Below are 17,928 nucleotides of genomic sequence, written 5' to 3'. Positions count from 1 at the left end.
CAGCAGGAGCACACAGTCATCCATCTACACTGCTAGTTCTGGCTGAAATACTCTCAATGGCAGCATCACTGTAGGAGTCAGCAGACCTTTGGATGACCTTTGTCAGAGATACTTTCTGGGCTTTTATGTGGACAACAATTTGTGCCTCAGGTGGGTATACAAAGCTAGGTGCCAGGAACAAGAACAGGCAGGAAGAAAGGTGATGGGGATTTACAGCATTTCCAGCTCATTATAGATTCCACCCATCTTTTGTTTTAATTCTTAATTTATTGAGTTGCGAGTTGTTTTTGGAGAGCTATGTTCTACTCATGCTTCAACAAGCAAGGAGCCACATCTTAAATGGGCAGACTTGGAAGAATGAGAATAGAAAAATTGCTCAAAGAGCTCTAAGAACTTCTCTGTGTTTCTCACCATAGAACTTATACTGGGACTAGACAAGAAAGGCACTTTTCCAATTTTTAACTTAAAAATGAAAGATGAAAGCATGATACACATCTACTTAACTATAGGTAGAGAAACCTAGTTAAACTCGATCATATATGGCAAATGTATATTTGTGGTAAGTATGTGTCACAAACAATGTAGAGATAATCAGGACCTGGGTATAAATGTATGAATCTGTGAATCGTCAGTTGATGATGGAAAATTGAGCTATTAGCTTCCTAATGCTGCCATAAAGAATGACCATGAGCTGAATAGCTTGAAACGGCAGCACTTTATTCTCTCATAGCTCTGGAAACTAGAAGTCTGATATCGAGGTATAGGTAGGGCCAGGCTCCCTCCCAAGGTTCTAGGGCAGAATTCTTTTGATCTCTTCCAGCTTCTGATGGCTTCTGGCTATCTTTTAGCATGTCACAGCATAGCTGCAACCTCTGCCTTTGTCTTCTCATGACCATCTTGTCTCTGTGTATTTATGTCTGAATCTTTCTTTCCTTCCTCTTATGGAGAAACTAGTCATTGGGTTTAGGGACCATCATAATCCAGTATGATCTCATTATTAACTAATTACATCTTCAAAGACCCTATTTCCAAATAAGATGAGATGGCATGATTCTAAGTGTATGTGAATTTTGAGGGGATACCGTTCAATTCAACACAGAGGAATTAAGCAAACAGAAAGAAAGAAAGAAAAACCCTTTAATCAAGTGTTATTGTTCAGGTAACTAGTTATTTGAAAGATGACTAGCATGTGAGTTCTTGAGTTCATTGATGCTCAGTGACTTTCAAGAGAATTTCATCTCAACTAAATGTTTCCACAGTAGGTGCTGGGAAACATGACCAGAAGGCAGGCAGTTTTGTCAAGGATCTCCTTCCATTAGTGACAGACAGATAACATATATTTTCCCTAAAACTTTTTTACCTCCTTTTCTAAAATAATTTTTGGTACTAATTTGTAAGGGATTGTGGAACATAGGATTTATTCGTCTTTCCCAGTTGTCGGTCATTTAGTCCTGGGGTCTTCATGTTTCATCCTGCTCTGTGTGGCTCTAGGTAACTAGCATAAGATGGTACCACTTGCTGAGTCCGAATCATTTCACTGCTTTGTCCATTTTTAAAGTGAATATATGGAATGAATTGCTGAAATTTAAAAGGTTTTCAATTATATTGTGTCATTTACATCAAATTCCACTCCAATTCTGCTCTCATGTCACTGTAGAGTGGGTTGAACTGCTTTCCTATTCATCATGATAACTGAGTCATTTTCCAAGAGCTGACTAGGAGGTGTGTGTAGACTGGGAAAGATTTAGAGTAGCCACTATAAGGAAAGGAATGCAAAACAAAATAAAAATGAATATATCCAGGCAGAAGTGTGGATTCTGAATTTTGAGGAATTGTATGAGAGGTCGTGACAGAATACCTTCAGTGTCCTCAATAGAAGATGAGAAGGGGTCTATTACAGGATTGATTCACAGCTGTGTGTCTGGGTCAGTTGTGAGGGGGCTGGTGGTGAGTAGTTCAAGGAACCTCTAGGACAAAGTGGTGTATTGAGTGACTGGAAAGGTGTGAAAGAGCTAAAAAAAGAAGTAGAAAAGAGGGACAGAAAAAGAGTTTCTGAGGTCATGTGGTCCTTGGTAGTTACAAGAACAAGATGTGACAATGGGATTCCATTGCTGAAAAAAGATGCAGGGTGAGTGACTAGAGACAAGATAATCAAGAAACTAGGAGGCAAATGAATTTCATGAATCAGCCTTATTGATGTTGGCTTCATGGCAAGGGTAGCAAGCATTGGATTTTAATTCAATAGTTATTAAGCACACTGTGTGTTGTAGGAACTCTGTTGGGTATATTTGACCTGGATAAAGAAGGTCAGAGGAGATGATAGCTTCAGGAAAGATGGTATAAATATTTGAAATTTGTCATTTCCAGGTTCAGTTTTATAGTCACTGTTAATTTTTAACTTGGTCTAGGCTATGCTTTAGCAGCTTTTCTTTTTGAATTATTTATTTAATTTATGATTATTATTTTAATTTGCTATAGGCATGCATGCTTACCAGAGAAGGACAACAAAGAGAGAGACAAACTGAGAAAGCAAACTGCCAAGTCTAGGACTCAAACCATGGCCAGCAATGTGGAAGCCTATTGCCTTGACCACTATGGGATTCTCACATGGTTGACCATGGTTCGGGGCTTGAAACTCACACTGGGCTTGTGTGTGTGTGCGTGCCCCAAACATGAGAATGAAAAAAAAAAGAAAAAGGGACCAAGGTATGGCTGTTCTCCTGGGGACTGATTTCTCACTTTCTGTCTCTCTGGCTAGTTCATGCACCCTACAACAAATCTCTCAAAAAAAAAAAAAAAAAAGAGATAGAGAAAGAAAAGAAAAGAAAGAATCCTTTCAGATTCTTTTCCTTCCTTTTTCATCTGTGTTCTGGGTCCTTTACTATGCATGGAGGCTAATGGGTAACCCATAGCTCCTAGGCCCTTAGCCTGGCCTCTGATGCATATGAGGTTAGGAACACAGGTCTGTCATCCATTCTCAGTCTGTAATCCCCACTTTGTGCAAGAACACATTGATCAGTAACATGGTTTACTATGTCAACAGAAGGGCTTCATACCATGTTTATGTCACTGGTCACCACTTCCATATTCCTTTAAATTTATTTCTTCTGCCATCATATAGTGAAATGGAAAGCAAACTTAAATTAAATGATATCCCAGTCTCAGTAATACCAATTTACATTTGTGTCTTTTGTATGGCTATGATCTTTTAAAATAATTTCTATAATTTTAGTTTTTGTTAAGTAGAGGCAACTTTAGACATTCCTACTTTGTGATAGTATAAAGACACTTAAAATAACTAGAATGGAGCACACTTTTCAAGTGCTGCTCTTTACTATACTGATTCATTACAGCCCTATTTTTCTCAAAAGTATTTTTTTTTAATTGCTAGAGAACATGAATGCTCATCAGAGAGAGAGGGAGAGAGAGAGACAGCACCAACCAATGGGGCATGGTTACGCTACAATCCTCTTCCTCCATTTCTTTATTTGTGAGGATATTTTGGGCATCCATGCACACTCACCTGGCATATTTTTCAAGCTATAGGGGCCAGGACTCAAACCTTGGTTGACTGTGTGGGATACTTAATTACCACACTACAGGGCTGGCCATTGGCAATTAAAGTTTCTTCTATTAATTTGCTGTAGGGTGTGAGCTTGCTGGAGAGATACAGACAGAGAGAGGAAGAGGCAAAGTGAGGAAGCACTCCTTATGGGGGATGGCTGTGCTGCTGCAATCCCTTCTCCTTCATTCTCCTTTTGGGATATTGGGACGTACAGACACATGGCCAATGTGCTTGCCAACCACTTTTTAGCCGTGGTATTTTGGACTCACTGCCTCATGTCTCTGAATTTCAGTTTTATGTGTAAGATGGGGACAGTAACATCTACCTTACATATGTGTTGTAAAGATTAAGTGATATATGTAGAATGACTAATGCCGTGGTGGCAGGTCCTTGGTGCTAAATGAAAAACAACAACAACAACAAAAGATGTGTTACTATTTTATTCTAAGAATGCTTGGGAACTTGGTATTAGTTTGAATACTTCCTATTTAAAAAGTAAGTAAAAACTCTTAGATCTTTTAAGCAATGTACCTGAAGCTTCCTAAAGTCAGGAACCATCCAGCATCACATGCTCCATATCCACACTCTTAATGCCCTCTTACTACACCTCCTTGAAGCCCTAGTTTCTCCAGCCGCTTTGGCAACAGCTGAATCTCATTTCCCTCCTTCCCATGCCCTACTTTGTAGAACTCTGTGTTGTTGTTGTTGTTTTTCTTTGAGAGATATTTGCTGTAGAGCACATGTACTCCGAAGAGACAGAGACAGACAGAAAGACAGACAGAAATCACCCCCCTGGGGAGATGGCCATGCTGCCATCCCTTCTCCTTGGCTCTCCTCTCAGAATTTTGGGCATGCACACAGATGCTCCCAGTGTGAGGCCCAGGCTGTGAACCACGGTCAGTCGTGAGGAATTCCAGTGATGTAACTGCTACACCATCTGCTGGTCCTGGAGAACTTTGTTTAATCTACAGGTTCTGCCTGAACCTACAAGGCACTTGGTAAAATCTCACATGTGCCTCAAAATATATTTTTATGTCTGCCATGAGTAAGTGAGGAAGGGAGAGAAATAAATAAAACACCCCCAACAGGCCCATGACACCGTGATCCACCTCAGTCTTCAGCCTTCAGCTAGCCCTAGCTCATGGAAGAGCAAGCCCGTGCCCTTCATACTCAGATCTACTGATCGGACACAGAGCTTTCCCATGTGGGATTGCCTCACAGAGCATTGGGTTTTCTTGTTTTGCCACTGCCTGGACCCCTGTGCCTGAATATTTTACAGTTGACCTATTAGCTCTGTCCCATTCACGGGAATGCAGAGGCTCCCAGATAAACCAAGTTTCACAAGGAAGCTCAAACTAGACATGGAAACTAAATTCTAACAGACATCCTGGGTGGACTTCTGTGTAGTCGTTTATTATGCAGCCATGCTTGAACAATAGCCGTCATTTTCAAGTGAAAGAGAAAAGTTTCTGCCTTTAGGGCTCATGACATTTTAGAGGAAGAGTGCAAACAACACCATGTGCAATGTTATTTTTGTGAATGTGATGTTAAAAATGTGCATGTGGGGACCAGCAGTTAGTGTAATGGCTATGTTGCTGGACTCCCATGTAGTCGACCACGGTTCGCGTCCTGGACCGAGTGGCTTAGAACTCACGCCGGGCGCGTGTGCGTGCGTGCCCAAGATCCTGAGAGGAGAATAGAGGAGAAGGGATTGCAGCATGACCATACCCCCTGGGGGGTGATTTCTTGCTTTCTGTCTCTCTGTCTCTCTCTGTCTTTCTGGCGAATGCACGCGCCCTATAGCAAAAACCTCTCCAAAAAAGAAAAAAGAAATGTGCATGTGAGTCAGGCATGGCACTATTCACTATGTAACACAGAGCAAAACTGGATTTAAAAATCTGAATTCCTCAGCTGTTCGTTCAGACCTCTACCCACTATATATATGCTTTCTTCTTTTGGATGCTTAGATTTTACTACAGAAAAGAGAAAAACTGTGATGGAAATGGAAAACAGAGACCAGTGGGAGAAAATAGCTGAAAGCACTTTATCTAAATATGCATGTCTGAAGTGGACAGCCAGTGAGGGTTTCAAAATGCAATGCTTACATCTGAATGTAGTTAGGACTAAAAGCAGAAGTATTGATGAGCTTTAAATCCATTAAACTCTAGAAAATTTAGAAGCACCAAGAGCTTTATATCAGTCAAATGGAAAATGCAAAATAACCTGTAACTGATGGCAATGTCTACAGCCCAGCTAGGATAGGTACAGGGTTCCCGTTGCATCTAGATATGGGATCTCTGGGCGTTCAGATTTACTCAGCTCATCCAGACTCAGTTCCCAGGTTCCTGGAACGAAGTAGGCAAGTGTGATAAAGGGGACTTGCAGAGTGGACAGCTGAAGGCGTGTGTTCACATGGCTCATGCTTTCCATGTCAGGACCAACTTCACTGCCTATTCTGCCTATTCTACTTTTTTTTTTTAGAATTATTTTATTTATTTACTTATTTATTTATTTACTTATTTATTTATTTATTTATTTATTTATTTTAATTTGACCAGAGAGGGACAGAAAAAGAGAGAAAGTGAGAAAGCAAATCACCAAGTCTGGGACACAAACTGTCGGCCATATGGGAGTCCAGTGCCCTTAACCACCACACCACCTGCTGGCCTCACCCATTCTGTTTTTAACTAGTTTCTCTCTTCTACTTTGAGCAATGTCACAGATGCATATCAGGGCCAGCCTGTGGCCTGGTAGTTAAGGCAGCTGAATCCCACATAGCTGATAGCACAATTTGAATGCCGAATCTGGGACTTGAGAGAAAATGGACAAGAGAAATGAAGGACAAGAGATTGCAACATGTTTGTGCCCCATGTCGGGGAGGGGGGTTGCTTTCTTACTCCCCTCTCTCTCTGTCTCTGGCAAGGACACACTTTTAGCAATTAAAAAAAAAAATTATACCATAAACATTTTTTTTCTTACTCTCCCAATAATGAAATTACAATTAAAGTTTGATCTTAATTATTAAGTATTGGGGCCAGCGAGTGGCATGGTGGTTAAGGCACTGGACTTCCATATGACCAATTGCAGTTTGAGTCCTGGACCCTATAGCTTGAAAATCATGTTGGGTATGTGTGCACTCATGCCCCAAATTCCAAAAGAATGGAGGAAAAGGGATTGCAGTGTGATCACCCTCCCCCCCCTTGAAAGGTGATGTCTCATTTTCCCTCTGACTCTCTCTGTCTCTTTCTTGTGAGTACACACACCCTATAACAATAACTAAAGCAAACAAGCAAAAAGAATGGTAAAGGGAAACAAAATTAAGTTAAAAAAGGAAAAAGCAGATTAGTGAAGTCCTGATTCTTGAAGCAAATCCTTGTCTTCCCATTGTTGATGCCATCTTCATTATCATTCTCTTGGTCATCTCTGGAACAGGTTATACTCAATAACCTTTACATAATTGAGGATAATATTCTTCTGAAAAAAATGATAATCATTTATGCTAGTTTGATGCTTGTGGTGAGATGTAGGCTGATTTTATTTATTGCTCCCTCCCCTGGTTTGTGTTTGTGTAGGTTCAGCCGATGATACAGAGAGGCCATGAGAGTCTGGTCCACCACATCCTGCTCTATCAGTGTAGCAGCAACTTCAATGACAGCGTCCTGGACTACGGCCACGAGTGCTACCACCCCAACATGCCTGACGCCTTCCTTACCTGCGAGACTGTGCTTTTTGCATGGGCCATTGGTGGACAGGTGGGACTAATGATTCCTGAGCAACAGCATAAGAACTGATCATGTTTCCCCTACAAATAGGAATCTGATGTTATAAGTAAAGCACTGATTTTGATATGACGCTAGTTTACTTCCATTTCATAGAAAGAGATTCTTCCCTTATGAAATTTAATTTTATCAATTATAGATTAATAGAGTTCCAGAAGGTCAAACTATGTTAGAGAATGGTTGGTTTTTGATTGGAGTACAACTCTCAGGGATTTTCACAGGATACTGTCTCATGGACTTTTCCATATTTAGGATTTTTCCTATCCGCCTCATGTTGGACTATCCCTTGGCACTCCATTAGATCCACATTATGTGCTCCTAGAAGTCCATTATGACAATCCAACATATGAGGAAGGTGAGTTCATTCTTCATGTATTTTACCTCTGATTTTTGGGCGTTTTGTAAGTCTTGTTTTTAACAAAGTTGAAACAAAATATTAGCCAATGTTAGAAAGAGTTAACCTAGACATTTATCATCCAAATTAGGATAGATTTTAGAGTGAAAGAGAGTATTATTCATAACTACTCCAGAACAGGCATTACAAAGGAAGGGCCAAGCTAGACAAATGGGCATGTGTGGCCATTAGTCTTTTGTTCTTAAAGATTTTTATAAAAGAATTATTTACTTAGTTAATTAATTCTAATTTGACCAGAGAATGAAAGAAGGAAAGTGAGAAACCAAGCGACCAGGTCTGGGACTCGCATCACGGACGGCCATGTGGGAGTCCAGTGCTTTAACCATCACGCTGACTGATGACCCATGGACACTAATCTTTAAAAAATCATTTGCATACCACCTACTAGGAGGTACAATAGTAAATCATTTTTCATTTTGATAATAAATTAGTCCCAGATACATGGTGCTTATGGAATATTTTCTTTCCATTTGCATGTCTGACAAAGCTACCAGTCAGGATAAGCTGGTGATGTGGTAGTGAAGGTGGCTGAATCCCACATCACTTACTACATGGTTTAAGTCCTGGACCCACCAGCTTGAAAAATATACAGGGTGCATATGTGCATGTGCTCAAAAATCCCAAAAGGAAGGAAATGGAGGAGAAGGGATTGCAGTGTGTTCATACCTGATGGGGGAGTGCTTTCTTGCTTTCTCTCTCTCTCTCTCTCTCTCTCTCTCTCTTTTTCTCTCTCTCTGGCATCTGGCAGGCAAACTGAAAACAAAAAGAAAAAGAAAAGAAAAAAAGAAAAAGTAGCTACCACTCACACCACTCATCACACTAACAAATATTAAACATTTTATGATGGCCACATCATAAATACACTCAAGAAATCTATATGCAATGGCATGTGTAATACCAGGGTGAAAAAGTGCAAGGATATACATTTAACTTCTAAATTAACTTGCATAATAGTCTAAAACAAAATATTGATAGAGTCACTATGAAATTGTCAACAGACTATAAATTATTATTTTACATTGATTCATGCCATTGTGCAGAAAATACTGAGTACCAACTATATCCTCAATCTGTGCTTGGTGATAAAACATGAGTGAAAAACAGACACAGTCCCCATTCTCATGAAAAGTAGAGTTTGGTGGGAAAGAGAAACAGTAAAATAATCACACCAACTAATATAAATGTGTACATATGCCAATTGATCCAAAGGAGAGGTACACAACATTTACAAGAGTATTTAATTGGTAACCTCCTCTGACCAGGTGTGGCGAAGATGGTCTAAAAAGTGTTTGTCGAGGGAATCACACAGTTTGTCAGGGTGATTAGAGGTTCAGGAGAGCTGGGGGTGGAGAAAACGAAAGATGCTAGTGAGCCTGGAGATGAAGGCACAGCCGTGCTGGCTAAGGTCTTGCAGTTCATGTTAAGGGTTTGGATCTTTACTCTAAAGGCAATAAAAAGGAATTAAAGAAAGAGTCCAATGCAGTGGAGTCAAATACGAAGTTTTCTTTTCTTTTCTTTAATGAAAGGACCATTCTGTCTTCTGTACCATGAAAAATAGACTATGAAATGGATAATGTAGTATGAAATTTAAAGAGTAATATTTCTATAAAAGTGTGAAGTTATTGTGTTCATGAGCAAACCAGTAAACTCCCCTTTTCCCCCAAAGCAATCCATATGAAATATAGCCTCTGAATTCACTTTTTTCAACCATGAATCATATCTCATACTCTGAACCATGAATCTACAGCAATTAAATTCAACTATTAACAAATTTTAAAAGTTAGAGCATGACACACCCTTTGGCGTTAAGAAGTTTTTGGGCTAGCTGCCATTTTTAAAATTAAGTTTATTTATTTCTTTCAAGGGATTGCAGTGTGTTCATACCTGATGGGGGAGTGCTTTCTTGCTTTCTCTCTCTCTCTCTCTCTCTCTCTCTCTCTCTCTGGCATCTGGCAGGCAAACTGAAAACAAAAAGAAAAAGAAAAGAAAAAAAGAAAAAGTAGCTACCACTCACACCACTCATCACACTAACAAATATTAAACATTTTATGATGGCCACATCATAAATACACTCAAGAAATCTATATGCAATGGCATGTGTAATACCAGGGTGAAAAAGTGCAAGGATATACATTTAACTTCTAAATTAACTTGCATAATAGTCTAAAACAAAATATTGATAGAGTCACTATGAAATTGTCAACAGACTATAAATTATTATTTTACATTGATTCATGCCATTGTGCAGAAAATACTGAGTACCAACTATATCCTCAATCTGTGCTTGGTGATAAAACATGAGTGAAAAACAGACACAGTCCCCATTCTCATGAAAAGTAGAGTTTGGTGGGAAAGAGAAACAGTAAAATAATCACACCAACTAATATAAATGTGTACATATGCCAATTGATCCAAAGGAGAGGTACACAACATTTACAAGAGTATTTAATTGGTAACCTCCTCTGACCAGGTGTGGCGAAGATGGTCTAAAAAGTGTTTGTCGAGGGAATCACACAGTTTGTCAGGGTGATTAGAGGTTCAGGAGAGCTGGGGGTGGAGAAAACGAAAGATGCTAGTGAGCCTGGAGATGAAGGCACAGCCGTGCTGGCTAAGGTCTTGCAGTTCATGTTAAGGGTTTGGATCTTTACTCTAAAGGCAATAAAAAGGAATTAAAGAAAGAGTCCAATGCAGTGGAGTCAAATACGAAGTTTTCTTTTCTTTTCTTTAATGAAAGGACCATTCTGTCTTCTGTACCATGAAAAATAGACTATGAAATGGATAATGTGGTATGAAATTTAAAGAGTAATATTTCTATAAAAGTGTGAAGTTATTGTGTTCATGAGCAAACCAGTAAACTCCCCTTTTCCCCCAAAGCAATCCATATGAAATATAGCCTCTGAATTCACTTTTTTCAACCATGAATCATATCTCATACTCTGAACCATGAATCTACAGCAATTAAATTCAACTATTAACAAATTTTAAAAGTTAGAGCATGACACACCCTTTGGCGTTAAGAAGTTTTTGGGCTAGCTGCCATTTTTAAAATTAAGTTTATTTATTTCTTTCATTTATGACAGAGAGACAGGGAGACAATATTCCTGACAGGGTCCTCATAATGCAAGCCCCCAGCTTCAGCCAGCCTCAGATCCTGGACACTCACATGCCAAGCATGCTCAGGGAGGCCTCCAGACACGGATCCAGAGCACTCCATGTGAGTCAACCTCACAGAGAGCCATGCTTTACAACTGCACCATCCTCTGGCCCTGGATTAGCTGCCATTTACATTTGTGCCAAACACTACTCTAAGCACTTTGTGTATGAGTCTTATATCAACCTTCTGAGGCGACAGAGCTACAATTATGATAATTTTCCATACTGGGAAACTGAAGCACAGAGAATTCGGTAACTTGCTGTCTTAGCCTGTCCTGCCACGAGAGAATACTACGTACTGGGTAATTTACAAAGAACAGAAATTTATTTTTTATAGTTCTGGAGATTGGGAATTTTAAGATCAAGGTATTGGCATCTGGTAAGGGACTTATTATGTCTGAACATGGTGGAAAGTGTCATCTAGTGCAAGGGAAGAGAGAGAAAGAGAGGAAGGGGGCAAAACCATTTCTGTGATAACATAAATCCATTTATGAAGGAAGAACTCTCATACATTAAACGCTTCTTAAAGGTCTCACCTCCCGGTACTGTGGCAAGGATAATTAAATTTAAATGTGAGTTTTGAGGCCAGCAGGTGGTGTGGTGGCCAGCAAGTGGTTAAGGTGCTGGACATTCCCACATGGCCAACCTTTCACTTTCCTTCTCTCTCTCTGTCTCTTACTAGTCAAAATGCTTTTAAAAATGAATGAATGAAGTTAAATAAATAATTCTTTAAAAAATTTCAATGTGAGTTTTGAAGGAGACAAATGTTCAAACCACATTGTTTGCTTAAGGTCACAAAATCTGTAAGCAGAAGAACTGGGATTTCAAGCTCCAGAGCCAGTGTGGGTTTTTTGGAGAGGTTTTTGCTATAGGGAGTGTGTGCTCACCAGAAAGACAGAGAGAGAGAGAGAGAGAGAGAGAGAGAGAGAGAGTATGAGTGAGAGAGAGAAAGCAAGATGGCCACACCGCAATCCCTTCTCTATTCTCTCAGGATCTTGGGCATGCACACACACACGCCCGGTGTGAGTTTAAGTCATCGGGTCCGGGACTCAAACCATTGTCGACTACATGGGAGTTCAGCGACATAGCCATTACGCTAACTGCTGGTCCCCCCAGAGTCAGTGTTTTTAGTAGTTATATCACATTTCCTGTGGTAACCCTGAACAAATAAACAAGCTCTAGTTGAAACCAGCAGATGGTATGATGGTTACATTGCTGGACTCCACGTAGATGACCACAGTTAGAGTCCTGGACCTGGTGGTTTAAAACTCATGCTTTGCACATGTGCGTGCATGCCCAAAATCTTGAGAGGAGAATGGAGGAGAAGGGATTGCAGCATGGCCATCTCCCCTGGGGGGTGATTTCTCACTTTCTGTCTTTCTGTCTCTCTCTCTCTCTGAGTGCATATACCCTATAGCAAAAATTTTTCTTAAAAAAAAAAAAAAAAAACAAGCTCGAGTCAACAAACACTAAATTACTGTATATTAATAATAGCAAATTTACTAAGCAGGAAAAGCACTTCAAAGATAAGGATTTTCTGGAATAATTATTGGGATATTTAATTTTAACAATATATTGTGCCCTACACCATTCAAATTAGTGGTTTTCAAAAGTGTGTATTTAAGTGTATGTGTTAGTAGTTTGTGTAAGTATGTGTGGGACAAGTGTATAATGAAAAATGAAGATCATTTGGTATAAAAATGTTAGTGTTTAAAGAAAAATTATTATAAGTAGATTAAGTTGATTTACTTAGAGGAAAAAGTAAACTGAGGAGGAAGGCTCGGTTTGGTTGCCACAGATTTGTAAGTCATCGCTGTGGAAGGGAGTTGATGAATGCCAAAGTTCATGGGATGGATTTGAAACGAATTGGCGGTTTATATTCTTCCTTCTTACACTAACTGTGTCATAGCATGTCTTATTTACCTTTCATCCTAAGGCCTACTATATCATTTACATAACAACATTTTAGTAACTTGATTAATGACTTCATTGAATGAATAAGAGAATGATAACAAACTATAAAGATAATAATCTTTAGCAGTTGACTCCATCAGCAGATGAATTCTAGACCAAGGGATTTTTACCTGCAAATACGTATAAATGAATTTCACCTCAAAACCATATAAAACAAATTTTATTTAGAATTCTACATTCTAAAGAATGACTTTAGAATCTTCCTACTACCTTCATTTTAGATAATTGTACAGGATATCAGCGTCACGTGTCAGACATTTCTCCTTGGGAGCTATGTGAGCCCACAATGGTTAAATGTGATGACTCGTCTTTGAATTCCTTTCTGTGAATCTGAATGGTGTGTTCCATTAATCTTCACTTATATTCCTTTCCCTTGTGAGACTTTAAGGAAAATTAATGAGCCTATTTCAACTGAATGGGTAACTTTTTCGTTTAAGCATTCAAACTTTTAATTACGTGCTCTATTCCAGGCTTAATAGACAGTTCTGGACTGAGGTTATTTCATACAATGGATATAAGGAAATACGATGCCGGGGTGATCGAGGCTGGCCTCTGGGTGAGCCTCTTCCACACCATCCCTCCAGGGATGCCTGAGTTCCGGACGGAGGGTCATTGCACTCTGGAATGCCTGGAAGAGGTATGCAGTGTCTGAATCCATGAGTTGTCATCTACAGACTCATCAATGCTCTTAGAAGCCTTGGTGTAAAACATTTCATACTTGCTTATTGTTGACCCTTTATTCATCAGTGCATTGCAAACCATGACTGACGGTTTAGCAGGAACTTTGTCTTTTTGAATCTTGGGGCTATAGAATTGTAAAGTCAAAAATAACTTGCAGGGTACTTTTTCTTCCTACGCCTACCTCCTTTGTTCATATTGAACACTTTATCCTGTATAATTTGTGCCTTTGTGCAGTTTCTTGTCCTTTCTCCCCTTTGCCTTCTATTCATATTTAGTTTTCCATTGTTCCATTTTCTTTTTTTAAATTTTTTTCTTTTATCTTAGTTTTCCTTTTTTTTTTATCTTTTTCTCTGCTTTATAGATTCTCTTCCTTCTTTCATCCAGAGCAAGACTGACCAATACAAAAGTACATATTGAATAAGTAAAAGCTGTGTATAAATATTTAATAATAACTATTTCCTCTTTATAGATTTTTTTCTTGAATGAAAGTATTTCAGCATAGATCATATTATTTATGAATAATGAGATATTGTGGTTGTGGACAGTGTGGCAGAACAATGAAGTGGAAAAATTAGGCTCTTCAGAGTTATTTAAACTATGTTCAAATTGTCATTTACTAGCTGTAGGAAGGACCATGGCACTCCCTTTAATTCCACTCATCTTCTCTTATCTGGAAAAGAAAAGACTAGTGGAATACTTTTTCCTTTTTAAAGCCTGAATTTTCAGTGTACTAAATACTGAAATCTTTTTACCTGGAGTCTCTTTACATTCTAAAAGAAGGAAAAAGAAAGATAAAATTTAGGAGTGGTCTGATAGGTCCTTACTAAGCATCAGTTCCCTTCCTTTTCTCTCAGTAAGTGCTCATTTGCAAAGAGAACGCTGAACAATCCAAACTCAGAATGCTTGGCAGCTCAAGCATTCACTTAAATTGCTTCAGCTTTCCTTCTCAGATGTTCCTCCAAGTGTGTCTGAACATGAACTGTGTGAACATGCGCTTGCTGGGGCTAATGGGGTCTTCCTCGTCATCCCCTGCAGGCTCTGGAAGCAGAAGAGCCAAGTGGAATCCATGTGTTTGCTGTTCTTCTCCACGCCCACCTGGCTGGCAGAGGCATTAGGCTGCGTCATTTTCGCAAAGGGAAGGAAATGAAATTACTTGCTTACGATGATGATTTTGACTTCAATTTCCAGGAGTTTCAGTATCTAAAGGAAGAACAAACAATCTTACCAGTACGCATGTTTTTGTTCTCATTTACTGAATGTTACAGAAGTCATGACACAAATCTGCTGAGATGCTAGGTTTCTGCTAGTAGAATGAATTTCTCTGTGTATCCATACACTTAAAGCCACCCACCGTGGGTGTTGCACAACTCAGATGGAATGTGTTTGATCAATTTCCAAAACTGAAACTCATTTTTCTTATCATTCCCAGAGGCGCTTCCAGTTGTTGAATAAAAAAAAGAAAAACAACCCAAAAAACTCAGGTTCTGAGAACTAAACATTATTCTGTTTTTACTTGACTCCTTAGTTTGCAATTTTCTAGATTGTGATTCTGTTCATTGTAAAATCAGAAGTTTCTTCATGCCATATGGAAGACCTGAGATATTTTTCAAAAGTTTTCCTTTAGAAAAAATGCATATAAGAATAATTATTTCATTTGAAAAGGTATTCAGACATACTATGCTATGTGAGCTAGCTTGCAACAGCGCTAGACTTTATGGTGGAAGGATAGAAGAAAATAAATGCCAGATTATAATGAATTAACAATTCATTATTATTTTTATATTATTATTAATAACAATTATTATAGATTTTTCTCTAATTTCATATTCCATGACCATTGAGTTCAATAGTCATACATTTTCCTACACTTATTGCAATTTTTTTTTAAGGAAAAAAGGTTTTTGCCACAGGGTGGGTGTGCTTGCCAGAGAGAGACAGAGGGAAAGTTAGAAATCACACCCCCAGGGAGATACCCACACCACAGTCCCTTCTCTATTCCCCTTTGGGATTTTGGGCACACATGCACATGTGCCCGGTGTGATTTTCATGCCATTAAGTCTGGGACTCAAACTGCAGTCAGCCATGGGAATCCAATGCCTTAACCATTATGCCACTCCCTATCCCCCCCCTACCCCATTCATATTTTTCAAATCATTTTTTTTTTTTTACTATTTATGAAATAGGAATAGCAAAATCTTTTCTACATGATGCCAGAGATGTATTTTAGATAGAATGAACTGTTAGGGAGAGGCATAGTCCATTAATAGGTAAGGGGAAAAAGAAAAGTTATGGGGGAAGCAGGACCTTCTTTTTGTAATTACTACACTTTAAACCCACAGCTTTGAATCTATATTCCTTTCAAAAAAAATTTTTTTTGAGAGGTTTTCGCTATAGGGCGTGTGCGCTCGCCAGACAGAGAGAGACATAGAGACAGAAAGCGAGAAATCACCCCCCAGGGGGGATAATATTCTTAAGGGCTACACTCTCTTTTATGATGTCCTAGGGCTTCCAACCAGTGTTATCTTAGTGCTTTATAAATGATGTGCCACGAGCAGGGTTTAAGCATGCTGAGATATCACTCTCGAGGGCCATCTGAGTTGTGAGTTAGGAATATCAAATATAGGGATGAGAGCCCAGAAATGACTATCTCTGGTCCATGAATAGCTTCATCCGTTTGCCTGAGTGGGGAGCCATAACAATATTATCTATGTCATGTGTGCTATAATATTCAAAAGGCTAGAGAACGTTAGAACAATAAATCACCATTAATTTGTCTCACAGTTCTATTGTAAGGAAATAAATACATGACTACAGATTTTGTTTAAGAGTTTTTGGCCTTAAGGTATGTGTACTAACAGGAGAGAGAGAGAGACAGAGACAGTGAGAGGGAAAGTGAGAAATCACTACCCCCCCAAGAGGTGTGGCCATGCCACAATCCCTTCTCCATTATCCTTCTGGGATCTTGGACATGAACACACATGTGACCAGCATGAATTTCAAGCCACTGAGTTTGAGACTCTAACTATGGTTGGCCATGTGGGAATCCAGTGATGTAACTGCTACACCATTTGCTGGCCCCCGTGACTACATTTTTTTTTGGGGGGGAGGAGAGAGTTTTTTAATATAAGGCATGTGCGCTCACCAGAAAGACAGAGAGAGATAGACAGAATGTGAGAAATCACCCCCCCAGGGGGGATGGCCACACCACAAGCCCTTCTCCTCCATTCTCCTCTCAGGATCTTGGGCACGCACGCACACGCACCCGGCATAAGTTTAAGCCACCGGGTCTGGGACTCAAACTGCTGTCGACTACAAGGGAATCCAGCGACATAGCCGTTACACCAACTGCTGGTCCCATGACTACATATTTTTAAAGAAAATAATGTACATGAAGAGAAGATCACCATAACTAGTATCAATGACTCACAATTATTAAGGGTTTAATCTCTACTAAGGACTAAATATATATTGTTACTCTATCTCCTCATAGCAACTGGACAGAATAAAAGATATTTTTATCATTTTTTTTTTTTTAGACGTACAACTTGTGCCTCAGTTATTCAGTTCCTCCCCTGGATCATTCAGCTAGAATATTGTGTGGTCTTGCCTGAACACAGAGAGCCTTGTTTGCTTGCTTGCTTGTTATACTGAAAAACCCAGAATTAAGCACATCAAAGGTCTTCCTCTGAATCAAGTTACTTGATGCATCCATTCACATAGCAAATATTAACTATTGGCTTACAAATGTATTAGGTAAATAAAGCAGCATAAAACTTCAGTCTGAAAACTTTTACTTTTATGTTTTAGGGAGACAATCTGATTACTGAGTGTCGCTACAACACCAAAGACAGAGCCAGGATGACTTGGGTAAGAAATTTTTATAATTATTATTGAAGTGTACTTTTGGAACTGGAGGAGTAAATTTTGATTTTAGAAGAAAAAAGTAAAAACTATTACAATTTGGAGACTTCATTTGTGAAAGTCTTCACTATAAAACATCATAAAAGTTGTATCAGAGCCGTTGTAGCATTTTGTCAGACTTCAGATTAATAAGGATACTATAGTAATATTTATAGTATAATTTATTAGCATAAGCTATCCCCAGTCATTTAGTTCAAATATTTATAAAAGACCCATGGTCATAACTGACTGTCTTTTTGAGTCTGGACTCAGACAGATCCAGACTTCAAAAGGAAAAAATAAACTGAATGACCCCAAGGCCTCAGACCCACAGAGAAATCTGGTTCCAACAGAACCAAGGGAGTTCTGCCAGACATTCAAGAGAAAGATAATTCACACCTTACTTAGGTTCTCTCAGGAACAAAAAAAGATCACCTCCCACCGGTTCACTTTATGATGTT

At 39.1% G+C, this 17,928-nt stretch overlaps 1 protein-coding gene across 1 annotated transcript in view; it reads left to right on the top strand.

Moving 5' to 3' along the window:
• Window positions 1-17,928, top strand: part of MOXD1 (monooxygenase DBH like 1) — a 127,594-nt gene that overhangs the window by 85,379 nt on the left and 24,287 nt on the right. The window contains exons 7-11 of the mRNA XM_006144367.3: window positions 7,138-7,317; window positions 7,597-7,699; window positions 13,357-13,523; window positions 14,603-14,794; window positions 17,375-17,434. Coding sequence (XP_006144429.1) covers window positions 7,138-7,317; window positions 7,597-7,699; window positions 13,357-13,523; window positions 14,603-14,794; window positions 17,375-17,434 — 702 coding nt within the window. The remainder of the gene's footprint in view (window positions 1-7,137; window positions 7,318-7,596; window positions 7,700-13,356; window positions 13,524-14,602; window positions 14,795-17,374; window positions 17,435-17,928) is intronic.

Source organism: Tupaia chinensis, unplaced genomic scaffold, assembly GCF_000334495.1.
Source record: "Tupaia chinensis unplaced genomic scaffold, TupChi_1.0 Scaffold000117_2, whole genome shotgun sequence".
Taxonomy (NCBI): domain Eukaryota; kingdom Metazoa; phylum Chordata; class Mammalia; order Scandentia; family Tupaiidae; genus Tupaia; species Tupaia belangeri.
Note: the sequence above shows the minus strand (reverse complement) of the source record. Positions and strands in the feature narration are given on the sequence as shown.